The sequence below is a fragment of the Tiliqua scincoides genome, chromosome 5 (genome assembly GCF_035046505.1).
Source record: "Tiliqua scincoides isolate rTilSci1 chromosome 5, rTilSci1.hap2, whole genome shotgun sequence".
NCBI classification, from domain to species: Eukaryota; Metazoa; Chordata; class Lepidosauria; order Squamata; family Scincidae; genus Tiliqua; species Tiliqua scincoides.
The window spans coordinates 114,323,390-114,351,142 of NC_089825.1; the positions used below are offsets into that span (position 1 = coordinate 114,323,390).

The 27,753-nt window shown below is 46.1% G+C and overlaps 1 protein-coding gene across 1 annotated transcript; it reads left to right on the forward strand.

Annotated features, from left to right (window-relative positions):
• Positions 1-82: 82 nt before the first annotated feature.
• On the forward strand, positions 83-27,268 carry LOC136653262 (vomeronasal type-2 receptor 26-like). The gene is made up of 10 exons (XM_066630171.1): positions 83-87; positions 3,707-3,998; positions 6,541-6,647; positions 12,752-13,043; positions 16,803-17,030; positions 17,683-17,809; positions 18,420-19,310; positions 24,200-24,261; positions 26,283-26,474; positions 27,077-27,268. The coding sequence occupies exons 1-10, from the start codon at positions 83-85 to the stop codon at positions 27,266-27,268; spliced, it is 2,388 nt and encodes a 795-aa protein (XP_066486268.1).
• Positions 27,269-27,753: the final 485 nt, after the last annotated feature.

Consider the following 27,753-nt stretch of genomic DNA (forward strand, 5'->3'; position numbering starts at 1 on the left):
GTGAATGCCAGACACTCCCTGATAGTTCACCAGTCCAGGTAAGTTGCCTAGAGGTACAGGGCAAGGGTGGGCTGTTAGAAGTATGAGGTATGGCAGGAGGTTTGGAGCAGTCTGAAAGAGGTTGATTTTGTCAGAAAAAGTGCACACTATCCCCCATTTTCCATCCTGCCCCACCCCCTTCTTCTCTGCAGATCTTTGCCAGCTATACAGCTGTTGTGTGTCTGAGGAAGCCCCCAGTGGCCACAATTCAGTGTTTTGTTTTTTAACCTCTTGTTGGCATTCTTGTCATGCTGCCCACACACTCCATTGTTATGGATGCATGCTATAGCGTACTGTTGATACGACTGGACTCTGATCATTCTTATCTAAGGGAAATGGGATTTATTATGAATAAATATGCATAGGATTGCAGGTTGTAAATTTTAGTTCCCTTTTACTCGTATCAAAGTTATGAAATTGTATCCAGAGATGCTTCCATGTTTCCCAGTTGACGGTTTCTTTCCTCCACAATTTTACTGATGCTTCAGTACTATCACCTGGAGTCTTCTTATTTAACCTACTCCATGAGAGCAGCATGAAAATGTTTTCTTGTCATCGTAAGGCAGAGGGACTCAATTAGCTTGGGGTTGGGGGTAGCCTTGCTGGTTTTGCGTAGGGTGAGAATCTAGCAAAGGTGCTGAGGTCCCCCACTGGTGTCCAGGACTGCAGAGCAGGCATCATGGTAAACTCTGAGTAAGGGCCTGATCCATTGGCCTGTGCACTAACCCAGCTCTGGCACGCATTGTCGCAAATGTGCCATAAGGATCATCTGCAACAGCTTGCGCCAGGCGGATGCTGGAGCTGGCTCAGTCGGAGGGGGAGAAGGTGTTCTAGGGCATGGGGAAGTGTGACAGGGGAGGGAGCAGGGTGGGAGGAGGGTGGCAGGCCCTGCTGCCATGTCCTATCACCCAAGCCATCCGGGATAGGGTCTCCTTGAATCTGTGCCCTCTCATTAGCAGTTGCCTCCTGGAGATTACACGGGTAATGGAGATTGCACTCCCTTAACCCAAGTAGACGCAATGCCGCTTCCCAACCCCATGGAATGCAGCGGTAGCCATTTTGGTGCAGCTGCAGCCCTGGGCGCTGGGAAGCAGGACTGGGCTCTAAGACAGTAGACTGTGCTCTTAATGCACCTCCAGGTGCAGGGCAAAGCGAAGTGAGCTCACATCCAATTAGCCAGCACATGGTGACTGCTCTGAGCTGCAGTTACCTAAGCTTGAGCAATGGCACCTCAGTCTGGCACAGGACTCCAGATAGCCCAGGTGTCTCATCATCTGGCACCACCCAGGTCCCAAAGGTGACAGATGGTCTTAAGTCTGCTGTAGCGATTCCCAAATTCACAGGGAATTCTGCTTCTGTTCCCTTCTGCTTCTTTAGGATGAATTCACTTAATAGAACATTGACTGAGTGAAAGACCTGTCCTCTGCTTAAGCTGAACTCTCAGTGTGCTGGTGATAGCTTATGGCCCAATCCTAGTGGGCCTCTATGCCACTGAAGGAGTGTTCTAGCAGCATAAACAAAATGACTCAGCTGTGACCTGGCTGCTGCCTCAAGCTGTGACAACAGATAGGGGATGCCCACTAATACGGTTAAGTAACTGCAGGGGGTGCAATAGGGTGGGAGGAGTGTAAGCGCGGCAGAAAGGGAAGGATATGTGATGGGAAAGAGGGCAGATTGACCTGGCAATGGGACAGGTTCATCAGCAGTGGCATCTGAGGAATCCGATTCCCCTTCCTGTGCCTGATCCACCTTCACAGATTACGGGTCAGTGCTGGCTCGTGCCAGCGATATCACTGCTGCAGTGATTAAGAAAACAGACTGCATGAAGGTAATAAAACGGAGCTGGTCAATTCACTCGATTCACGTCAGAGTCAGCTGATGACTGCATCACTGCCTCAGCTGACTGAAAACCCCCTTAAGAGGTAGGGAAACACCAAAAATAATAAACATTAAAGGAACCCGAATGTATGATTAGTGTCAGGTGGGTGAATGACTTGAGATTCCTGAATTTGTAAGCCTCCAGCATCGGGCCATAGCCCGCCAAGTGGATAGTGACCAACAGTTTGAGAAGCACTGGCTGCAATGCAAGGAAAAGAGACAAGCAAGTAATGCAGGGACATTTCAGTCTCAAATACTTGAACTTTCTCTCTCTGTCTCCTCCAATGTCTTACAATACTCCCCCCCCCCCAGTCATCTGGAGCATACATAATTTCCCAGCAAATTCTGGTGAGATCAAACAAACATGTTTTCATCTCCATTTTTTTTCAAGTGGTGCCTCGAGCATCACAATACTCCAGGGACACAACTTAGAACCATGTAATTAACACCAGTTTTTCGAATTCATCCTTCACATTGCCAAATCCCACTTGGATGTTTGAGGCAACCGATAGGATGATTAGCAGAGCCTGACAAATGATATAAAGTATCCCTAAGACATTCAGATATGAGTTGAGGGACGCCAGGCAGGCGGTACTGCACCAGTCTGAACAAAGTCCTTTCCCCTTCATCCAGAAAATCCACAGAGATTGAAGGAACAACTGATGCTGAATGAGAAACAGTTTGAGTAATCTGAATTCAGATTAGCTTCCGGATTGCAAGGATGTTTCCACTCCTGTTGTTCTTTCTGTGGCTGCCTCAAACTGAAAGCAAGAGCGCTCTGTGTGCCAGGATCGATCCCTTCCAAATGCCCCATGAGTATTATAAGGCAGGAGACTTATCCATTGGAGCGATTGTGACTCTGTTTGGCTGCATATTTGATGATCTCTCTTTCACTCAAAACCCAAACATGATGACTGCAAATGAATTTATGTAAGAAAACTGTTTTGTTTCCTACATGACATTCACTAGGAAAGAACAGGAACACAAACTGGTGATGCAAATGTTCCCTTACCTTGTGGAGGCCTCCGTGTATGCCTTCATTCTGCCTACAGAATGAAGCACAGCCCTCTTGGCATGGCTGCATCAGCATATGCAAGTTGGATAGGATTAGGCTTTTATTAAAGTTAATCGGAGCTACTTACACTTACACAGTTTATTACAGCTGACACAAAGCCTGCAGGTCTTCGACACCGTAAATCTATGCCAGTTCTGGTATGGGGCTTCCTGACACAGTGGCCACTGGTTCTGCTACAACCCTTCTCCATCTCTCCCCATCTGCCCCAATCCCTAACACAATGTATCCTGATCCCCATCCTGATCCTGCCCTTTCCCGGAATAACCTGGTCTCTGCAGCTGCACTGCTTGTAGCTGCTACACCAACAGCAGCATGGCACAGACTGATAGTGTATCCACCACAGTGTATCACTGTGCTAGTGAACCCCATAGTACACTGGTTTTAAAAAGAAATAGAATTGGTTCCGTTACTTTAGACTGACTTGTGTCCATGAATTTTATTTCCAATCACCTGAGTGGAGTATGTTTCTTATTCTGTAGATTTAACAAAAGAAAACTGGGAAGACATATGACAGAGTCACAAACAATAGCCATGTGGAATTTTTTTTTTTTTTTTGAAAGTACACTATTTAAATTATTTATGTCATTCTGCTTTTACTGTTTTCTCTAAGTGTGCAAATATGCAAATCTTCTGAACACAATGTCATGCTCTCAAACAACTCCTCCCTGCAGAGTCCAATATTTGTCTTACACGTTATTTAATTCCTCCTTTTAGTGGGAAACCAAAAGGATACCTGCAAGTTCTGTCCATGGTATATGCTGTCAAGGAGATCAATGAAAAACCTGAGATATTACCCAATGTCAGCCTTGGTTTCCAAATTTACAACAGTTACCTCAATGAAAGAATGACTTACCAGAACACCCTGAATCTTCTTTCTACTGAGAAACACACAGTCCCCAACTTCAAATGTGACAAGCAGAAGAATATGGTAGCTGTCATTGGAGGACTTGATTCTGAGATCTCCCGTCACATGGCTACTGTCTTAGGAATCTACAAGTACCCACAGGTAGAATGACAGTCTGGACAATGAAGCTTCCCCACTTGAACTAATGCTTATCCTTTCAGAAAAATCTTCATGCCTGCTTTTTTTTTTTTTTTTAAATATCAATTAACCTGGATAGGACTGTAAGCAGAAAAGAGACATGTGCAAAGAATACTAAATTGAAAGATAGTTTGGATTAAGAATTTCTATTTCCTTCCACTTTATTCATGTGAAGCAGAATCACTCTGTGATTTGATTGAATAAAATATCTAGTGGGAGCAATAAAGTGTAAATTTTTTTATGAATTGATAGTATAAAGCTATAAAGTAGCTTTCTGAATATCAAAATATTGTGAACATTTTCTTTCAAATTCTTTTGTTCTTTAACATCAAATATTTCACAACTGTTGATATTTGGAAGGGAACATGCTCATTCAGCATTCATGTGATCCATTCCTACTATTTTTTCCTTGTTTAGATTGCATATTGTGTTGTAGCTCCAGTGAGGGATGTTAAAACCCAGTTCCCTTCCTTCTACCGGATGGTCCCCAATGAAGAACATCAATACAGGGGAATTGTGCATTTACTTCTCCATTTCCTATGGATCTGGGTTGGGCTCATAACAGCAGATGATGATAACGGGGAAAATTTCTTGCAGACGTTGACTTCCATGCTTGCCCAGAATGGCATCTGTTCAGCCTTCAGTGAAAAAACACCCTCTACATCCCAAGGTATAGACACATTGAGTTCAATTGAATCCCTCCGTGCACAGGCTATTTCAATTATGAGCTCCAATGTCAAAGTACATATTGTAAATGCAAGTCATCAGACTACAATATTTCTGATGATGTTGATATATCTGCATTCCTTATTTGAAGCTGTTACCAAGGTTTTGACTGGTAAAGTGTGGATCATGACTGCTCAGTGGTATCTCGCAGCAGATACGTTGTACAGGGATAATGACATACAAATATTTGATGGTGCCTTGTCATTTGCTGTTCACTCCAATGAAGTTCTGGGTTTTGCACAGTTCCTCCAGAGTTTACACCCTCAGTCTCCAAAAGGAGATGGCTTTCTCAAGGTCTTCTGGGAACAGGCATTCAACTGTTTATTTTCTGATTCTGACAAACCTGAAGACACCACTGATCTATGTACAGGGCAAGAGAGACTAGAGAACCTTCCCACCACTCTTTTTGAGGCAAGCATAATTGGTCAAAGTTACAGCATCTACAATGCCATCTATGCCACTGCACATGCTGTCCATAAGATGCACATATTCAAGCCAAAAGTCAATGGAAGAATTGAGAGAGGAAGATGGGATCATCTGAATCTGCAACCTTGGCAGGTACTACTTACATCCTGAACAATGTCATTCTCATGGCTACTCTACTGGTTGTTAATATTTATAAGGGGATTATACCGACACATTCATGGCCCAATTCTAACTAAGGGTAGCACCAGAGGAATGTGAGTTTCCTTGGTGCAGGCTGCTGAAAAGGAGCTGTAAAGGTAGGAGGTCTGGTCTAGAGGGTTGAGCCTCCATTTGCCTGAAGATAAAATCCAAAGGTTGCCAGTTCGAGGCCACCGGCACCGTGCAACCTTGAAGCAGCTGACAAGCTGAGCCAAGTTATTCCATATGCTCTGAGTGTGGGAGGATGGAGGCCAGAATGTTTGACCAGATCAAGAAAGGAACATCTGAATGTTGTGGTTTCTTTGAAAGATAGAACCTTCGTTCAAATTGTAAAAATCCCTACGGGGATTTAAATTGCCTGCCTATGTAAACCGCCTTGAATAATGTCTAAGGAGAAATCTGAGGACCAAGAAAGGCGGTATAGAAATACCTGTATTATTATTATTATTATTATTATTATTATTATTATTATTATTATTATTATTATTATTATTATTATTAAAGTGTTTTGCAGAGGTACAAGCTGCTGGACTGCTGGAGGAAAGTCTCCTGCATTCCAGCAGGTTCCTGGAGGGAAGGTTCCTACCTTCCCGCAAATGCTGTTGAACATTGGAAGGCCTGCAGGAGCAGGTAACCCCAGCACAGAGGGTGGAATGGGGCAGGGGATGGTGGAACAGTGAGATGATGGGGTGGGGGTTGGATGGATCAGGCCCTGGAATGAGTTAGTTCAGCAATGGAAGACCTTGTCAAATCCCAAGACCCATGCAGGGCCTGATCCACCTTCACGGAGCAATGTGGACTTGCACCAGGAATTGATCAGGCACAGGTTTGAGTTGCCCCATAGCAGCTCCTCAGGTTTATCTGGGGAAAGAGGGAATGTGTCCCCTTTCCCTGACGAGACCATCAGCAGCTAAAAATATCGCACAGTGCACAGCAGAAACCATAACTGTGCAGCTTCATCGCCCCACAGGGAATAGTACAGGGATTGCCCTGTATGCGCATATCCTATATTCACAGTTTCATGTGTCTGGACTCTCCGCACTCCTTCTATGCGCTCTCTGGAAGCCCTCAGTGGCTTCGCCTTCCCTCATAATTCCTTTTAAAGGAATAAAAAAATCACTTCCAGTTTTGCTGAAAAACTTTTTTCTAATTGAAGCAGTCATTCTTAGACCTGCAGAAGCCACGGCCAGATGCTCATGGCCTCTTCAAGGCACAGAAGACCTTCTGGAGGCAAGGGGAGCATAGCTCACCTCCAGAGTGCAGGTGAGTCCCCAGTATTCCCAGTTTCAAGGAACCATAGGGGGTGGCAAAATGTCCACTGTGGACATCAGGGAATGCCTGTCTAGTCTTTTCTTCACAAAAAGGCCCATAGGGTTGAGAAAGGAAAGGAGCAGTTCTAGAAGAGTATTTTTTTTTTTTTTGTCAAGCACCTATTGTATGACCTCTTGCATACCAGGCTTTTAGTGTGATTTTTTTTCTCTTGAAAATGTTTTCTCTTTCTCTCCTTTTTTCTATTTTCTTTTTTTTTTCTCATGAGAGACAAAACTAAACGACTTATAAATAGAATAAAAGATCAATAAATGCTGAAATTACTATTGCTTTTCTAGTATGTTTGCTTCTTCCAATCTAGCTTCACTCTTTCCTGAGAAGCATCACATTTAACAATACTGCTGGGGACACAGTCTACTTTAACGAAAAGGGTGAGCTGGCTGCTGGGTTCGATATCATCAACTGGATTACTTTCCCCAACCAAAGCTTCTCAAAAGTGAAACTAGGATGGATGGATCCCTGGGCTCCCGGAGGCAAGGCGTTCAGCATTAATGACGAGGCCATCAAATGGCACAACATATTTAACCAGGTGGCATTCATCTATGAGTATAATTTGCCATGCTCCATAGAAATGTGCTTCGATAATGACCTATGATAAAAGATCTGATCCGCCTAGGATAATTTGTTTTAGTGATATTGCTAAAATGCGGAATGATTCTTTAAAATGATCACAGAATGCAATAAATACTGGTCTCATGTCAAAAGAAGCACTTTTTGAAGTGGGCCACTGCACACAATGAGCGTAATTTTTCTCCCAAACAGATTTTAATCTGGGACATAAAATGCCTAGTATTCCTGTCCTTTTCTGCCACTCCTTTCCCATTTTTCTTCATTCTACTCCACACTCTGGCATCCGGCATGCTGCCAGATGCTTTTGACTTAATTTTGATTTTCAGTTAAGTGCCATGCCTCAAATTCTATCATCCTGGCAATTACCCATCTTTCTGAACATGCACAGAAGTTTGACGGAAACATTGGGATGCAGGCAGTCAAGATCCAGATGAAAGAAATGGAGCTTGGAATGAAAGGAGATCTTCCACTTCTGGGGAGACTTTTTTTTTCCCAATGAAAAAATATGCACAACTTCGTTGATGGCTAAATTTGGCCTGGATTAGGGTGCCAACAACTGGAATAATTTTATTCTGTAAATAATTGTTATATACCACTTTTCAATAAATCATTTCACAGTGCGGATTGGAGAGAAAATCAAATAAATAAATGGTTCCCTATCACAAAAGAGCTCACATCCTGAAAAAGATGGAGAAGAACACCAGCAGCCTCTCGAAAAGTCACTGTGCCGGGCGGAATAGTGGCTCTTCCTCTTCCCATGCTTAATATAAGAGGAGCACCACTTAAAAAAATGCCCAGTGTTGAAAGACATAAACCATCCATGTTCTAATCTTCTTGTGAATTTAAATGCACATTGTCCATGAGAAAGAAATTTTGTATTTCCTGTCTGAAGTATGTTGTTAGAGTACAGGGGGCATAATTTCTCCTCCCTTCTGAATAGGTGATGCCTCTTGCTGTGTGTAATGACAACTGCCATCCAGGCTTCCGCAAAAAAACAAAGGAGGGACAGCAGTTTTGTTGCTACGATTGTGTTCCATGTGCAGATGGGAAGATTTCAGACCAGAAAGGTAGGAGACACAAGTCCTCCTGAGGCATTATCAAAGGGGGAAAGCACGTTTGTGGCACTCAAGAGGAGGCCAGTGTCAGTCAGCCTCAGCTGAGCCTCAGTGCTGCGTGAATAGATGACGCTTCTGCAGCACCAGTCAGCTGTAGTATTTTCAGGGTGGGGGGAAGCAGGGAGTGGGCTGAGAAGGGTGTATGGAGGGTGGGGGAGGGGAGGAGCAGTCCCAGGAGGTAGAGATGACAGCAGGACCTGCACTGAATCCTAACCTCTGTCCCAGTCCGGGCAGCCCAATATGGGCAGTCTGGCACAAAAGCGGGTGTAGATTCAAGGAGATCCATTGGTGCCATGGCCGAGTTAGCCAGGGAAAAGAGGAAAATGTTTCCTTCCAAAGGAGACTCCCAGCGCCAGCCTGATGCAGTGGATATGGTGGTCACCATTTTGGCGCCTTTTGAGTTGTGGGCACCAGGCAATTTAGGATTGAGCTGTTGTCCTCTTATTGTGGGCACCAGGCAATTTAGGATTGAGCTGTTGTCCTCTTATGGGGGCAGATTTGATGCAATGTGCCAATGGCAACAGGAGACTACTGCATCAACCTGGATGTGTTTCTTTCTCTCCAGGGAGTTCTCAACACAGTGCAGTGGGGTCAAAGGGATGCAACTGTCAGTATCCACTTGCTCTTGACAGAGAGTTGGGTAAAAGAGAGATGGGAAATACAATGGAAAAATGTACTCACTCGAGATGTACTCTGTAGGAATCCTTCACTTTCACAAGTACGTCAGTGACAAAGAATGGCCAATCTGTGAATTATTAGAAGTATATGCCAGAGAAAAGTAGTTTCCGAACAACATAGTTAGTAGTTTCCCCAGGAAACACCACTGAATACAAGATAATCCATGAAGAAATATTAAGGATAAAGTTATTGGGGGAATCTTATATAAGCAGAAGTAGCTTATACAGCATTTACAGTAGTTCACACGTGTGGGAAGGCCTGGCGAGTGGGTCTCATGTTCCCCATACCCTCAGGAAAGCCATAGCGACACCCAGGTAAGTTAAGAAAAACCCTTTCCTTCCCGGTAGTGGTGTGAGATCATGGCAACTGAGTCGGTGCCTCCTTTTCCCCTCACAAATGTGTTAATGAATGCTTGCAGCACTGTTTCAGTGTTGAAAATTTCAATTGTTTAAGGTTTTTTTTTAATCATCTGTTTTACTTTTCAGACATGGATGATTGTTTCACATGCTCAGAAGATCGCTTTCCAAACAAGAACAAAAACCAGTGCCTTCCCAAGAGAATCAACTTCCTCTCCTACTCAGAAACTTTGGGAATGATTTTGTCATCCTTAGCTCTCTCTTTATCTCTGCTCACAGCTTTGGTGCTGGGAATTTTCTTTAAAAATCAGAACACTCCCATCATCAAAGCCAACAATCGGGACCTCACCTACTCTCTCCTCTTTTCCCTATTGCTTTGCTTCCTCTGCTCCTTATTATTCATTGGTCGGCCTCAGACAGTGACATGTTATTTACGCCAAACATCTTTTGCAATCATCTTCTCAGTGGCTGTTTCTTGTATCTTGGCCAAAACCATCACTGTGGTTCTGGCTTTCATGGCCACCAAGCCAGGATCCAGGATGAGGAAATGGGTGGGGAAAAGGTTGGCCAACTCCATTATTTTTTCCTGCTCCCTGATTCAAGCAAACATTTGTGCAGTGTGGCTCTGCACTGCTCCTCCATTCCCTGATTCCGATGTGCATTCTCTGACTGAAGAAATCATAGCGGAATGCAATGAAGGGTCACACGCCATGTTTTATTGTGTTCTGGGCTACCTGGGATTTCTGGCCATTGTCAACTTCACTGTGGCTTTCCAAGCCAGGAAGTTGCCAGACAGTTTCAATGAAGCCAAGTTCATCACCTTCAGCATGTTGGTCTTTTGCAGTGTGTGGCTGTCTTTTGTTCCATCCTACCTGAGCACCAAGGGCAAATCTGTGGCGGCTGTGGAGATCTTCTCCATCTTAGTCTCTAGTGCTGGGTTACTGTTTTTTATCTTTTTCCCCAAATGCTATATAATTATTCTGAGGCCTGAGCTGAACAGCAAGGAGCAGCTGATTAGGAGAAAGTGATAAAAAATATAAGGAGGACCAATGGCATTGGATCTTGCAACCCACTGCCTTCATGTGGCAGCATGAAAGTCATACCACTGTCATGCGCAATGGTGCCGTGTGAGTACGAGATATGCCCTGATAGTTCACCAGCCCAGATCAGGTGCCCATATTGACCAGAATCCGGTAGGTTTTTACGTGCTTCTCATTGGCCTTCTGGTCATGCCATCCACCACAGCATGCAGTGCACACTCCTTTGATATGGCTGCATGCTATAGTGTTGTGTTTATATGATTGGGTTGTTAGAGTTCTTTTTTATCTAAGGAAAAAATGATTTATTATCAATCAATGTACATAATATTGCAGCGTTCATACTTCAGCTGACTCCTACTCCAACCATTTCACATTGGGATTCTGACCTTGAAGCAAAGTTTTGAAATTGTATCCAAAAACACATCCATGTTTCCCAGTTTAGGGTTTTCTTCCTCCACTATTTTATTGATGACTGTCTAATACAATGATTAATGAAGCCAGGCCCAATCCAATTCAGTTCACCGCCAGCAAGCACTGCTGCAAACATGCCGTAAAACAAGTTTGCGGGCCCCAGCGCTAGTGGAGCACTGGTACTAACCCATCGCTGGCCAACTTTGGACACCGGAGTTCTGCTGCTCAGTGGTCGTGCAGACTTCCAGTCAGCGGAGAAGCAGATGGGGGCATGGGGGAGGCGAATGACTCATCTTTAGTCTGCTGTAGCCTTTCTGAAGCTCAGAGGGATTCCCGCTTCTGTTCCCTCTTCTGCTGCTTTATGATAAATGTTCATAACGTAAGGTGGACTTCCTGAAAGACCTATCTCCTGCTTTAGGATTAACTCTCAATATGCTGTTGATAAATTTTGTCCAATCCTAATGGGTCTTTATGTGACTGGAATAGGTGTTTCAGTGGCATAAACAAAAGTGACTCGGATGTGGCCTGGCCACAGACTGAAACTGCCACAACAGACCAGGGATGACCACTGCCACAGTCAAGACAGTGCAGAGGATGCAGTAAGATGGGGAGGGGCAGAAACGGGAGGAGATGGAATGGGGAAGAAGGCAGACTGGGTCTGGCAAGGGGACAGGTTCACCAGCACCAGCACCGGAACCTGACAAATCCTCTCCCCTTTCTTGTGCCTCATTCAACTTCATGGATCAGAAGTCAGTTCTGGCTTGTGCCAGAGATATTGCTGCTGCTGGACCCTGTTGAGACCGAACAAACATGTTTTCATCTCCATTATGTTTCAAGCGGTGCCTCGAGCATCACAATACTCCAGGGACATGATTTTGAACCACGTAATTAACTCCAGTTCCTCAAATTCATCCTTCACTATGCCAAATCCCACTTGGAGTGTTTGAGGCAACAGTCAGGATGAATAGCGGAACCTGACAAATGATATAAGGTGTCCCTGAAACATTCAGATATGAGTTGAGGGACTCCAGGCAGGTGGAACTGCAACAGTCTGAACCAAGTCCTTTCTCCTTCATCCAGATAATTCAGAAATTGAAGGAACGACTGATGCTGAATGAGAGAGAGTTTGTGTCATCTGAATCCAAATTAGCTACAGGATTGCAGGGATGCTCCCACTCCTGTTGCTCTTTATGTGGCTGCCTAAAACCGAAGGCAAGAGCACTCTGTGTGCCAGAATCGATCCCTTCCAAATGCCCCATGAGTATTATAAGGCAGGAGACTTATCCATTGGAGCGATTGTGACTCTGTTTGGCTGCATATTTGATGAGCTCTCTTTCACCCAAAACCCAAACATGATGACTGCGAATGAATTTATGTAAGGAAACCATTTTCTTTCCTACTTGACATGCACTAGGCCAGAAAAGGAACACAAACTGGCGATACAAATGTTGCCTTACCTTGATGAGGCCTCCATGTCTGCCTCCCCTGAGAATGAAGCACAGCCCTGTTGGCATGGCTGCATCAGCACTGGAAAGTTGGACATGAATGGGCTCTTATGAATATTAATGGGAGTGACTTACACTTACAAGCCAGTCCAGCTGACACAGAGCATGCACGTCTGCCTGAAGACTGGCTACTGCATCCTATGGGACGTTTGTGGGCCAGGCCAGTTGATAAAGAGATGAGGTGAAATACCCACCTTATCTTAAAATAAGCTGCAAGGTATCCCATAGAACTCAAATCTGTGTTTACCATGTTCTATAAGTGTGAAGATAGGTCCACCTTCAGAACACTATGTCATGCTCTCAATCAACTCCTCCATGCAGAATTCAATATTTGTCTTACACATTGTTCAATTCTTCTTTTAGTGGAAAGCCAAAAATCTACCAACATGTCCTGTCCTTGGTATATGCTGTCAAGGAGATCAATGACAACCCTGAGATCTTGCCCAATGTCAGCCTGGGTTTCCAAATTTATAACAGTTACCTCGATGAAAGAATGACTTATCAGAACATCCTGAATCTTCTTTCCACCCGGAAACACGCAGTCCCCAACTTCAAATGTGAGAAGCAGAAGAATATGGTAGCTGTCATTGGAGGACTAGATTCTGAGATCTCCCGTCACATGGCTACTGTCTTAGGAATCTACAAGTACCCACAGGTAGTATGACAGTGTGAACTATTGCTTATCATTTCAGAATATCCTCCTTCCTTCCTTCCTTCCTTCCTTCCTTCCTTCCTTCCTTCCTTCCTTCCTTCCTACCTTCCTTCCTTTTTGTCAATTCTGTTTTTTTCTGGTAAGGAGTGTAAGCAGAAAGGAGAAATATGCAAAGAACACTAAAGTGAAAGATATGTTCAAATAAGAAAAATGTTTTTGCATTTCCTCCACTTTGTGGGTATGTGAAGCATAATCACTCTGATTTGATTGAATAAAATATCTGACTGGGTCAAAAAAAAGTATAAGATATTGTTGTAAGTTGTACAATTCTACAAAAAGGTTTTCTACGTATGTACACAAAGCATTGTGAACCTTTTCTCCAGTTCTTTTATTTTCCTTAAACCTCATGAATTTCACAGCAGCAGATATTTGGAAAAGAATTGTCTCATTGATCATTAATGTGATCTGTTTTATTATTACATTATTTCATTTGTTTAGATTGCATATTGTATATTAGCTCCAGTGATGGATGTTAAAACCCAGTTCCCTTCTTTCTACCGGATGGTCCCCAACGAAGAACATCAATACAGGGGGATTGTGCATTTACTTCTCCATTTCCTATGGACCTGGGTTGGTCTCATAACAGCAGATGACGATAACGGGGAAAATTTCTTGCAGACATTGACTTCCATGCTTGCCCAGAATGGCATCTGCTCAGCCTTCAGTGAAAAAACATCCACTGTATCCCAAGCTATAGACATATTGAGTTCAATTGACTCCCTCCGTGCACAGGCTATTTCAATCATGAGCTCCAATGTCAAAGTAAATATTGTAAATGCAAGTCATCAGACCATAATGTTTCTGATGACGTTGATATATCTGCATTCCTTATTTGAAGATGTTACAAAGGTTTTGACTGGTAAAGTGTGGATCATGACTGCTCAGTGGTATCTCGCAGCAGATACATTTTTCAGGGATAATGATATACAAACCTTTGATGGTGCCTTGTCTTTTGCTGTTCACTCCAATGAGGTTCTGGGGTTTGCACAGTTCTTCCAGAGCTTACGCCCTCAGTCTCCAAAAGGGGATGGCTTTCTCAAAGTCTTCTGGGAACAGGCATTCAACTGTTTATTTTCTGATTTGGAGGAACATGAAAACACCACTGATCTATGTACAGGGCAAGAGAGGCTAGACAACCTTCCCACCACTCTTTTTGAGGCAAGCATAATGGGGCAAAGTTACAGCATCTACAATGCCATCTATGCCATAGTTCATGCTGTTCACAAGATGCACCCATCCAAGCTAAAACTCAGTGGAAGAGCTGAGAGAGGAAGACCAGATCCTCTGAATGTGCAACCTTGGCAGGTACTATTTCACATCAAGAACAATCATCTTCTCATCTGTTGAATGTTAGCATTTGATGAGGGGATTATACTAACTGATTCACAGCTCAGTCTTAATGGGCAGGCCAATCCTAACTAAACTGCTGTGCAGCAATGCCACATAATTTGGGGGAGTTTTGGCTGCTGGACGTCTCCACAAGGTAAGGATAGATTTTTCTCCTTGCCTCTGGGTAAGCTCCAGCAGCCACAAATGGTCAATTTGAATCTGTGTCAGTGATAATGCTCAACCTGTGAACCTTAAATTGAGTTCAATTTGTAGCTAATACAATTGGAGCAGGTTGGTTTTAATTCTAGGTTATGTTGGTTTCTATTGGCTGAGAAATAAATAAGAAGAAAATGAGAAAATGAAAGACAAGTGATTTAAGTGGCATGACAAAGTATGATATGTAAATAACAGCCCAGTTCTATCCTCTGCTATTTTATGGTGCATAGTCGTGCCAAGGAGATGTTTGCTTTATTCTGTGGTGAGAGGGTGTTCAGAAGGCCTGGGAGAGGAACTCTCCATATGCCTCCTGATGACATAGGGGTCTACATATGCCAGCTGCATAGCTGGTGTTAATACTTGGTAAGAAAGTGGGGACTGGGCATGAGAAAGAGAATAGGATCCTGGTGCAAGTTGCCACACATGCCACACCCTCCACTGCCAACTTGCTGTGAGCATTGGAGCCCAATGTCCACGGCAACATGAGTTTGGAACTGCTGCTGCCTTGTGGCAACAGTTCAGACTACTCCAGCTGTGGTGCAGTCTTTGAACCATCACTGGTCAAAGAACTCAAGTCAAGTCCAGAACCTTTTTTGGCATTAAAAACAAATTCTAAACAAGACACAAAAACATAAAGGTTCAGTTCACAACATAGAGTTCAAGTTGGAAGAGCGCATGAGGGTATTTTCCTTATAACAGCTAACAAATAGTCAGCAACCAAATCAGTGGTGGCCACAGAGTTATCTTCCAAAAGGGAATGTAGAGGATCATCAGGTGCAGCGGAGAAGGCAGACGGAATTGGATCTAACATATCACATATCTAACATATTGGATATCACAAAGTGTTCAAAGAGCAGGGCAATGACATAGAATATGAACCATCGTATCGGGTTCCAGAGAATTTGCAAGTCCTGTTGTCAAATGGGACATTCTGAAATCTTCCCTCAAGGACTGCGGATGGAAAAATATTAAATCTAGCGAGCATAAAAGCCCGCCTCTTGCTTGGGTTGATTAGTTCCCAAAAATTGTTAGCAACACGGCAGGGAAATGGTAATAGGTTAAAGTAATAAGGGGAGCAGGTGGGATTAATGTTAGAAAATAATAACTGGGTTTCGACTTCCAAAAGTCTGGTCTTAATGATGGAATGGGCCTGATTGAGACCAGTATCGGCAAGTGATTCAAGGGTAATGCCCACAGATTGAAGTTTGGCTTCGAAGAGTCTGAGCCAAAAAGAAATGTAGGAGTCTCTTAGAAGATCATAAAGCAGGGAATCAGGCTGGGGATTTAAATGAAGACGCAATCAATATTTAAAGGCTAAAGACCACACCATGGTGGAAGGGAGATGAATCCCAAGTTCCAAGGCCATGGTCGATAACCTAATTAAGTTTGGCACACCCAAAATGCCCCTAAAAAAAGTGGACGCTACCTGCTCCAGTTCTTTATTCACAGCCTCAATCCATATGGGAACTCCATACAGGAGTTGGCTAAGGATTTTTGTTTGAAATACCTGGAGGGCTGCAGGGATATATTGGTTTCCACCATTGAAGTGGAAGCGAGCTACAGCGTTGAGATGGTCAAAGAACTCATACTGCTGTTTGAAAAGCCCCATGGGCTTGCTTAAGGAATGGAGATCTTCTAGGAGTATTAATTTTTTGACAGGCATCTATTGTATGAACTCTTGCATACTATGCTTTCAGTTGTGGACCTGCCATTAGGTCTGATGGGGTAAAAGCCCTGGGCACAAGATGCTAGGACCCCGCAGAAGTCTCACTGAGGCTCCCAATGGGAGCGGAAACTGTGCTTCTGGTTTCCCGGAAGCAGAGTTTATAGCCTCAAGGAAGCCTCTCTGAGGTTCCCTGACATGGGCAGAGGTCGCGCAAGACTCCATGAGCCTCAGGCGAGTGAGGGGGGGAATGTTTTGTGTGGGGGGGTGGCAACAGCCTGCAGGAGGGGTGCCATCGCAAACCTTTGCCCTGGGTGTGGGGAGGTCTGTCTCTGCCTGTTTTATTTTTCCCTCTTGGGACATAATTTGTTTTGTTATTTTTTTCTCTTGGGATAGAAAAACAGATAAAACTACGGTGTAAATATTAGAATTGAGGATTAATTGATGCTGAACTCCCTATCTCCTTTATATTGTGCTTTCATCTTCCAATCTAGTTTCACTCTTACCTGAGAAGCATCATATTTAACAATACTGCTGGGGACACGGTCTACTTTAATGAGAAGGGTGAATTGGCTGCTGGGTTCGATATCATCAACTGGATTACTTTCCCCAACCAAAGCTTCGCAAAAGTGAAACTAGGATGGATGGACCCACAGGCTCTAGAAGGCAAGGAGTTCAGCATTAATGCTGAGGCCATCAAATGGCACAACATGTTCAACCAGGTAGGATTCAACTATGATATGGACAGGATTGGGCCCAAACTCTCATTTGGAGATCTTGTCCTGTTGATGGAGAACCATTACATAGGCCTGTGAGTTTGAGGGAAAGAAAAACATTTTTCCCCAAAATTTATTGTGGTTTTATATGGATTTTGTATGCCATGGCTAAGATTTGTCATGAGTACGATGTTTGAACCATTCACTAGTGAGGCTATGCCATCTCTCCAAAACTAAACATGACAGGGTAAAACTGATGCCCTTTTTTGAATCAGCATTCCAAATATATCTCAAATATACTTATGAATATGTGTAACTTAAGACAACAAAATGTATCTTGTCTGTGTTATCACTCAGATCATGCTCAAGTTATTTTGTCACCATAACTAAGGTGGTAGGGTCAACCTTTACCTCTCCACCACCATATTCCTGTATTGTTTTCATTTCGGAACTGCATAATAGCATAGTGGTCCGTGGGAACCCAGAGTAACCCCTTCCCAGTGTTGAAAGTTCAAAAACATCTATGATCTAATCTCCCCATTAATTTACATGAATTACCCTACTGTCTTGTCCATGAGAAGGAAATTTAGTATTTACTCTCCAAAGAACTTTGTTGTTGGGGTAAGAGGGACATAATTTCTCCTCTCTTCCCAATTAGGTGTTGCCCATTGCTAAGTGCAATGACAACTGTCATTCAGGCTTCCGCAAAAAAACCAAGGAAGGTCAGCCATTTTGTTGCTACGATTGTGTTCCATGTGCAGATGGGAAGATTTCACACCAGAAGGGTAGGAGACATAAGTCCTACTGAGGCATTTTAAAAGGGGGGGAGTGCATGACAGGTCATAAGGTGACTTGTCCTCCTATGGAGGTAGTATTTGATACTATGAGCCAATGGCGACAGGAGACAACTGCAGCCTCCCATCAAACTGGGTATGTTCTGTTTCATTCTGGCTATTGAGGAGATCTCAGGACAGAGCAGTGGGGTCAAAGAGCGACTATCCAGTTCTATTGAAATGGCCAACCAGATTTTCCCATTGCTATGAAGGGAGAACTGAGCTCCTCATTTTAAGCAGGTGCCTCTTCTCTTACTCTGACTGAGAACTTGGTTGGTGGAGAGAGGCTATCATTAGAAAGATTAAAAGATGGTCATTGGTAGGTTAATCGGTGACTACAACACTGTTTCAATGTTGAAGATTTCAATTGTTTTGACTTATCTTTAATATTTCCTTATATAATGCAATGGGTTTGAGTATTTAAATATTTCCAAGATTGGTAGTTTCTTCCAATCGAAGAAGAAAACATCGAAGATTGGAGATGAACATTAAGATTTCATGGAATACAGGGCGGTAGACACAAGAACATTGAAATCAGCATGCCATCTGTTGTATTCTTCAGACATGGACGATTGCGTCAAATGCTCAGAAGATCAATTCCCAAACAAGAACAAAGATCAATGCCTGCCCAAGAGAATCAACTTCCTCTCCTTCTCAGAAACTTTGGGAATGATTTTGTCATCCTTAGCTCTCTCTTTGTCTCTGCTGACTGCTTTGGTGCTGGGAATTTTCATTAAGAATCAGAATACTCCCATGGTCAAAGCCAACAATCGGGACCTCACCTACTTTCTCCTTCTCTCCTTAATGCTTTGCTTCCTCTGCTCCTTGCTATTTGTTGGTCGACCACAGACAATGACCTGCTATTTTCGCCAAACATCTTTTGGCATCATCTTCTCAGTGGCCGTTTCTTGTGTCTTGGCCAAAACCATCATTGTGGTTCTGGCTTTCATGGCCACCAAGCCAGGGTCAAGAATGAGGAAATGGGTGGGGAAAAGACTGGCCAACTCCATTGTTCTTTCCTGCTCCCTGATTCAAGTCTGCATTTGTGCCTTGTGGCTAGGAACTACTCCCCCATTTCCAGATTTGGACATGAATTCTCTGGCTGAAGAAATCATAATGGAATGCAATGAAGGATCATTCATCATGTTCTATTGTGTTCTGGGCTACCTGGGATTTCTGGCTGTTGTCAGCTTCACTGTGGCTTTCCTAGCCAGGAAGCTGCCAGACAGTTTCAATGAAGCCAAATTCATCACTTTCAGCATGTTGGTCTTTTGCAGTGTTTGGTTGTCTTTTGTTCCCTCTTACCTAAGCACCAAGGGCAAATCTGTTGTGGTCGTGGAGATCTTCTCCATCTTGGCCTCCAGTGCGGGGTTACTGGGTTTTATCTTTTCCCCCAAATGCTACATAATAATTATGAAGCCAGAACTGAATAGCAAGGACCAACTAATTAAGAGTAAGTGATATGGACCTAAAGATATATATCTGATCAAAAGTGTCACTGAAAGCATTGGAACTTTGTTCTGAATAAACATATATAGGACTGTGGTGCATACATTTCAGATACTTACTCTTCTACTCAGTTTTAATTGTGACGATAACCTGTTTTCCTCATTTGATTCCTACCTTTTGCTAATTATCTGATGGATCCATAATATTATTATTTTTGCTTCAATTCCTGCTATGGATGTATTTGTTAAAAGTGAAGTAGAAAGCAGTCCTTTGTATACTGTTGGGTGATAGACAATCTTTAGAAGGGTGGCATTTTTCTGAAGTAGCAGATATCAAGCAGAGAAAGTTCAGTCCATAATAGTGAAACTCAGAAGAGTAAACCCTGATGTGTTACCTATGGGAGACTTTTTGCTTAATTGCCAGCAGTAAGGACTCCAGGTGGATATTTGAAATGGGCAGAAGTGCCAACAGGAGACTTATGTTCTGCATTGGGTAGACTGAATCCACTTTGTGAATTTTGTAAATAAATTCTTAAAAATCTTACACCTCTTCTCTTATGTCATTGGCAATGATGATGTAGATTTCAGGTAATGGGTTGATGTTTCAGTAAAGTAGAAGCTATCATCAGGAAAAGTGTAGTAGTCATGCTGGATTAGCTTGGGGCTGGGGGTAGCCTTGTTAGTTCAGCTTCGGGTGCAAATCCTCATGAAGGTGCTGTAGACACTCGTTGGTATCCAGGACTGCAGAGGAGGCCTCACTGTAAACTCTAAGACAGTAGATTGTGCTCTTAATGGACCTTCAGGTACGGGGCAAAGCGTGTGGAGCTCACATCCAAGCAGCCAGAGGCATGGCGACTACTCTGAGCTGCAGTTACCTGAGCTAGAGCAATGGCACCTCAGTCTGGCACAGGTCTTCTGATAGCTCAGGTATCTGATCATCACCTGGGTCCCAAAGGCACCAGATAATCGTTAGTCTGCTGCAGCAGTTCCCAAACTCACAGGGAGTTTGGCACCTGTTCTCTGTTCTGCTGCTTTATGATAAATTTTCATAATATAAGGTTGAGGGAGTGAAAGACCTGTCTTCTGCTTTAAGCTGAAACTTGAATGTGCTGTTGATATCTTATGGCCCAATCCTAAAAGGCGTTCTAAGTGTTCTAGTGGCATTAACAAAAGCAACTCAGATGTGGCTTGGCCACTGCCTTAAGCTTCCACAGTTCAGTCAGTGCAGGGGGTGGGAAAGGGTGGGGGGAGTGTGCGGTGGGCAGAAAGGGGATGGGATGGGAAAGGGGACAGATTGGGCCTGGCAAGGGGACAGGTTCATCAACACTGGCACCAGGTGAATTCTATTCCCCTTCCTGTGCCTGATCCACCTTCATGGGTCAACAGATATCACTGCTGCAGGTCCAAGTTGTCCCATGGTGGCCGAGGGGGCTTACCCCAGGGAAAGGGAAATGTTCCCTTACCCTGAGGAGGATTCCTGAGGCCAAAACTCCCCTGCATTGGTACCACAACATCCCTGCCCGGGGAGGTAGGATTGGGCTCCCCATGTGACTCAGGGAAGGTTAAAGACCCCTTAAAATACTGTTATTATTATTAAAAACACATCTTGGTATATGGACACACCCTAACCCACGTATCCTAGATGTGTTGGTAACACCTCCCAAGAAATCTCAATCCTTTCCAATGATTGGAAGCAGTCTTTGATGTAAGACTGCTTCACATCTGACCTTTCCCTACAATGAAGACATTCAATTGTTAGTTATAGTCTTGTGCATAAACGAATAAATTAACAAAACAGACTGCAGGTAACAATAGGTCAATTCACTCAATTCCGCTCAGAGTCAGCTGTTGTGTGCATCACTGCTGAATGCCCCCTTAAGAGGAAGGAATGTCCCAAAATAATCAATATTAAAGGAACCCCAATGTAGGATTAGTGTCAGGTGGGTGAATGACATGAGATTCCTGCAGTTGCAACCCACCAGCATCAGGCCACAACCCAGCAAGTGGATCCGTTTGAGAAGCGCTGGTTGCAATGCAAGGAAAGGGGACAAGTAAGTCATGCAGGGCCATTTCCGTTTCACACACATGAACTCTCCCCCTTTCTCCATCCCATCACTGCTTCCCCTGTTTCTTTCTCTCTCGCAGCCCAATCCTGAGCTGCCTGGCATGTGGGGCTGCTGTGGCACTGAAAGGGTGGCTGTGGCATTGAACGCACTACCAGGCAGCCCATGGTGATTCCTCAGGAGAACAGGAATTTTGTTCCCTTCCCATGGCTAAGGGAAGTAGCCCCACTATGGGGCTACTGTATTCTATGGCAGCTCTGGAGTGGCGTCAGTGAGTCCCATATCGGACTGCGCAGTCCCACATGGGGCCTAGAATCAGTTGGAGCAGAGCTCCACCGGTCCTGCCCCCCCACTTGTCCCTCCCATGCCTCCTCCCCGCCCTCCGCCCGCCCTCCACCCGCCTCTCCTCTCCCCAGAACATCTCCTCCCTGCCTTCCCCCATGTCCCCACTCACCACTCTGCCATCAGGCGGACCGGGCAAATGCTGGGTGGTGGAACACGGACCCAGCACCAGAGGGACCCAGTGCTGGTTTGCACTGGGCTAGCTCTGGCACTGGGCCTGCAGTAAGGGCTTGCAAACATGCCAGAGCACATTGGTCTGGATTAGGCCATATGGGATCTAGAAATTCCAGTGGCATGTGAATTAGCGTGCCACTGGTGTTTGCCCTGCCCCCACACGAGGCACAGGAAGGGCCAGCCTTGCAGCCAATTGGCTGGGGGCTAACTGGTTTGGGGCCATGTGCAGGCTGCTCGGAGAAGCCCGCGTAGTCGGGACCAGGCAGCGGTCAAGGGAGGACCTCTGCGCGCTGCTCCCCAACGGAAGGCCATGTGAGGTGGCCTCTGAGCTCATCCGACTCTGCTGTGGGAGCCTTGCCTGCCCACCTGCCCTTCAGGGGTTCCACTTGGAGGGCAGTGAGCAGTATCAGGCGGTTGTGTGCGGCAGAGGCTGCTTAGTGCGGCTTGGGGGTTCCCCCCTTGCTTTCAAGCAGGGGTGACTCTTCGTTCCCCTTGGCTGTGAACCGGTGGTTGGGTTGGGGGTTGGCGTGCTTCGTGGGTGGCGAGCGGGACTGAGCGCCTTGCTCGCGGGCTCGGCAGCTGCTGAGCTATGGCTATCAGTGGAGACGGGCTGGTGCCGCCTCCAGTGTCCTGCCCCACCCTGCCAATTCGGGTGACCAGCTGACGAGGGGCCGTGCATGAGCCTGACCTGAGCCTCCCGCTGGGTGGTTAGGGTGGCGGCAGGGTTTGGGGGTTGGTGCGCTTCTGTGGGTGGTGAGAGTGGGACCTGAGGTCCTCACCTTCGGGCTGCTGGGCTTCAGCTACCAGTGGAGCCAGGCTGGTGCTGCTTGCGCGTGCCTTCTCCCCCGCCGCTGCTGTCGCCGGTTGGGGCAAGCTGATAAGTGCTGCAGCGACCGGCTGCACCTGGCAAGGGGCCAGGCGTGCCTGAGACCAACCTGAGCCTCCCGCTGGCTGGTTAGGGTGGCAGCAGGGCACTGGCCGCCTGTAAGGCTTGTGGGGGCTGTGTGGGCGTGAGACCCATCCTCCCGCCAGCAGGAGGGGCGAACCTGCTGCTTGCAGCTTCGCCTCGGTTGGGGGCAGCTGGAATGTACTGCCTGAGCTCCCTGCTGGCTGGGTTGGACTGCGGGCCCATGTGTGCGCTGCTCCGCTTGCCCTCCTGCCCCACGCTTGTTTTCCTGCCTCCCACGTTAGTGGAGAGTGAATGGCAGGCGGTGTTTGCTGCTGGCTGAAGCTGTGCGGGCTGTTTGGAGTTGAGCCAACTGAAGCAGTCCTAGCCACGCTTCCTGGGAGTAAGCCCCATTGAATAGAACGGGGCTTCTGAGTAGACCTTGTTGGGATTGTGCCCTGAGTGGAGCCTGGGGTGGTTCAGCTGGGGATCAGTGCTTCGTTGAAGCAAGGTTGAGCAGTACTTATTGCAAACCCCCCCCGTTGACCCTCCCCCCTTTTTTGGCTATTAATAAAAATAAAAAAAATTACAATTGTTGTTAATTAATGATTGTTAAATAATAAGAAGGTCATGATAAATAATAAGGCTTCAATCCTGTCTACACTTTCCTGGGAGTAAGCCCCATTGACTATAATGGGACTTACTTTTGAGTAGACATGCATAGGATTGGGCTCTCAGAGATACTATATATATTTCTCTAATAGAAATATATTGGAGGGGTGAGAGGTGGCTGGTAGTTGCTACCACCACCACCCCCAGGTTTTTTGTTGAGACATCTGTATGCCCAAAGAGGAATAAGAAATCAGGGGGGAAGGCCCCCCCCAGCTCACACTGATTTCTTCCTCAGAGGAGGAGGATGATACAGCTGAGCTGTGGGCTCTGGTTGCATAGGTAGAAGCTTTTGAGAAGGAGAGTGCAATGTGCAATGCTGGTTTGGGTGATGGTCAACGCATCAGATGCTTCCCTCCCCAGGGAGGTCTACCAAGAAGGGACGTGGGGCGAACCTAACGCAAATCCTCTCTTCCAGAGTAACCATTGGAGGAGCCTAAGGAGCGACAGGCTCCAGCCAGACCGCCGGTTGTGCAAGCACTGTGGGACCCTGATGAGCAGCAGCAGCCACAGGTGGCATCTTCCCAGGTTCCTGGGCAGGGACAGTTCAGGTTCTTATCTGTGGACACTCCATCATTTTCTGAGCATGGAAGAGATTAATCGCTTTGGAGAAGCTCATTGAACAACAGGCTCCGGAACCTCCAGTTGTTCAGGTACAGGCAACGGACCTTGATGAGCAGCAGCAGTCGTAAGGGCCATCTTCCCAGACAAGGCCCATGCCTCCGACGGGGCTTTTCCCTGTCTCTGGTGTCCCTTACAGCCTCACTCCTTATGCCGATGTCCTATATGGGGTTTTCTCTCAGGGAGCCACGGAAGGGTCAGGTGAGCATCCACGAGTGGCCTAGGGGGATGTGGCCCTGCCTTTGGGTGGTCAACTCGCCTTGGCAGTTAAAGGAAAATTTAGCGGGGCGAGTTTGTTGATGTGTTTAGTTTATTGCGTGAGCAACCTGAGCCAGCCTTGAAGGTGGGTGACCCAGTGCCTGTCCCCCAAGTAGGGTGAAGGCAGAAAAATTGATAAAAATTGGAATAATTGGTTGAACTGATATATTATTTATGCTGCAGTAGTTATTCAAATGCAGGCAGCACGGGCAGCTGCACTTTAAGTACCTGGATATTATCCCCTCGACTGGCAGGTTTCACAGCAGGAATTGTGGTTTCAAATTATCTGGCCGGCCCGATCCAATTTGGGCGATTGATCCATTAGTGGGCATTTGCTCTGGGCACAGCCGGGCCAGTGGCAGGGATGTTAGGAGTGCGCTCACCCCCCCCCCGCTCCTGCTATGAGTTTAACTCCACGGGGCAGTGCGGCAAGGCAGGTTGCACTCTTGCACATGTCTGCAGGCAGTGCAACGACCAGCACTCAGTGTCCGTGTGCCCCGAGTTTGCAGGATTTAAGGGGGTCCCAGGCTCCAAGCTGGGCAGGCCAAAGTGGGGGGCGGTCAGCCCCCTCAAGCTGAAAAGGTGGCCCACCCTGATTAGAGTAGTGGTGTCTGCTGAATTTTTGAAGGGGTGTCCGAAGTTTTAGGATGCTCAATCGTTAGTTGAACATTTTGATGAGGGATCTCAGATTCCTGTGCCCCCTCCCTCCGGGTCTACCTGGGCCAGGAATCTCCCGTCGACCAAGGGTATGGAGGGGATAGTTTAAGCTAAGATAGATAGGGAATGGGAAGCTGGCCGTCTGGTGCCCCCCCCTTTAAGGCTCCGTTTCCCAATGTTCAGTTGCTCCCTTTAGGTGTAGTTTCCAAGAAGCTCCCTGGGACCTTCTGTCTCATTCACCATCTGTCCTATCCTTACTGGGGCTCAGTTAGTGATAGGATCCCTGCACACCTTAGTTCATTACGATATATTCTTTGGACCAAGCTATTGGGATGGTATGTGACTGCGGCCATGGCGCACTCATGGCCAAGTCGGATATTGTGTCTGCATTCAGATTCTTGCCCGTCCACCCCGATGATTTTTGTTTGTTTAGTTTTTAGTTTAATGGTTCCTTATATCTAGATAAAGTGCTACCAATGGGTGCGCGATTTCCTGTGCCCTCTCGGAAAATTTGGCTCCTTTTTGGAGTGGTTAGTGGTGAGCAGAGCACGACCCGCCTCAATGGTCTATTATTTTGAGGACCCCGCAACTACCATTATGTTTTTGGATATTGAATTAGACACTATACAGCAGTGCAGTAGGCCGCCTGGCGATAGGTTGGTTAGGCTGCAGCAGCTAATTCGTGCTGGCCTCCAGGCTTGGAAATTGTCCTTGAGACATTTGTAGGTTTTCGTGGGGCATTTGATTTTTGCCTGCAGGGTAGTTTCCCCCTGCTGGGCCTTTTTTGAGGAGGCTGCATACCTGCATGGCGGGTATTAGAAGCCTCACCATCGCCTGCAGATCACCCCGGACATGAAGGCAGATTTGGTAATCTGGTTACAGTTTTTGAGTTTTAGAATAGTGTATCCTTTTGGCAGCAGGAGTGTTTACTTCGGGCAGAGCTGCAGGTTCACTCTGATGCTGTGGGTGGTTTTGGATTTGGAGTTATTTAGAGGGCGATGGTGTTCCGCCCCTTGGCCGGATACATTGGTTTCAGAAGGGGTTACCATAGACATGATTTTTAGGGCTGGTCCCCCTTGTGGTGGCAGTTCAATTATGGGCAGAGGAATTTGCCAACTCCACTGTGCGTTTCTCGTGCGACAACCAAGCTGTGGTTTTGTCGTCAGCCAGCAGGCGTCCCGGTCCCCATGCGTAATGGACTGGGGAGGGTGTTTGTTTTGCATTGCCTTATGATTAACACCTTGTTTTTCGTTAGGCTCATCTGGGGTCTTGACAACAGCATAGCGGACGCCCTATCTCGTTTTCAGGTAGAGCGTTTTCGTCAGCTGGCACCAGAGGCGTGGCGGGAAACTGACCTGATGCCCCCTTTGGTTTTGGACCCTTGGCTGTGCAGAGCGCAGCCTGTAAATTTTGTCTGCGCTCGCGCCTTCTACCCATCACAACTATCAAGTGCGGCAAGGGAAGTTGAGGCCTTTCGGGCAGCCCTGGCCGTATCCCAGGTCTGGCCTATTCAGCCAGAACACTTGATGCAGTTCCTTTAGACCTGCAGGGCATTAATGTATCTTTTGAGTCTTTATCAGTGTACTTGGCAGCATTGTCATTCTGTGCCAAGGCCTCAGGTTTTGCTGATGCTACTACAGATTTAGGATACGCAAGTTTGTCGAGGGTTTTAAGCAAATCTGTCCCCCTAAGCCCGACCGGCGTAAGCCCATTACTCCCGGGATTTTAGTCAAGTTAATTAATTGTTTTACGGTGCTGTGTTTGACTCCTTATGAGTCCTTACTGTTTAGAACCGTCAGCATTATTATGTTTTTTGGTGCTCTCCGCCCACCCCAGTGAGGTTTTATACGCCTTAGCAGGCGACAAGTCTGGAAGGGCCTTACGGCTGCAGGATGTAGTTATTAAAGCTGATGTGGTCATTATCACCCTCCGTCATTCAGAAACCGACCAGTGGGGGGTGGGTTTTAAAGTGCGACTGGGCCTGGCACAGAGTCTAGCATTGTGCCCAGTAAGGACACTTCGGTCTTGTTTGGCTGCACGTCCTGCGGTTTGGGGTGCCTTGTTCTGCCATGTTGATGCCTCACCTGTTATGTTTTTCCAGTTTAGAGTTCTTTTTCGCAGGGCAGTGGCGGACCTTGTGTTTCTGGCGGACGATTACGGCCTGCACTCTTTGAAGATTGGGGCTGCATCAGCTGCAGCTGATATCGGCCTCCCAGCCCGGGACATTCAGAGGATTGGCTGTTGGCGCTCCTGTTCATTTAAATATTACGTCAGAGAGCCTTACAAGCGCTGAGCGGTATTCGTTCAGCTATTTCCACCTCGCCCTGGTGGTAGGGGCGAGGGGTGATGCAGATACCACAGAAATTTCCAGGCGCGGCCTGTGACAGCGGTTGGGCGCTCTTTATACTGGCATTGCCAGGTGTTTATAGTGGCACTGCCACAAGTTCCTGTATTGCATGCTATATTTCTGGGCTTGTCCCGTGACAGCGGTTGGGCGCTCTTTATACTGGCATTGCCAGAAGTTTATAGTGGCACTGCCACATGTTCCTGTTTTGCATGCTATTTTTCCAGGCTCGTCCCGTGACAGCGGTTGGGTGCTCACTTGCACTGGCTTTGCCAGGTGCTATATGGTTAAGTGATGCATGTTTCTGGAATTGTGATTCCTGTTTTCCTGTCCACAGGTTCCAGGGCGGGAGCAGTTCGGGTCATTATCTTCAGCCACTCCATCGTTTTCTGGGCAAGGAAGAGGGCGGCATCCAGTAGCTTTGGCATGCAGTT

What these genes read in the sequence shown, in the direction of transcription:
- LOC136653262 (XM_066630171.1), top strand. An exon ending in GAATCTACAAGTACCCACAG is followed by an intron (nt 3,999 to 6,540) that starts GTAGAATGACAG and finishes TTCTAATTGAAG; the next exon opens with CAGTCATTCTTAGACCTGCA. An exon ending in AGCTCACCTCCAGAGTGCAG is followed by an intron (nt 6,648 to 12,751) that starts GTGAGTCCCCAG and finishes TTCTTCTTTTAG; the next exon opens with TGGAAAGCCAAAAATCTACC.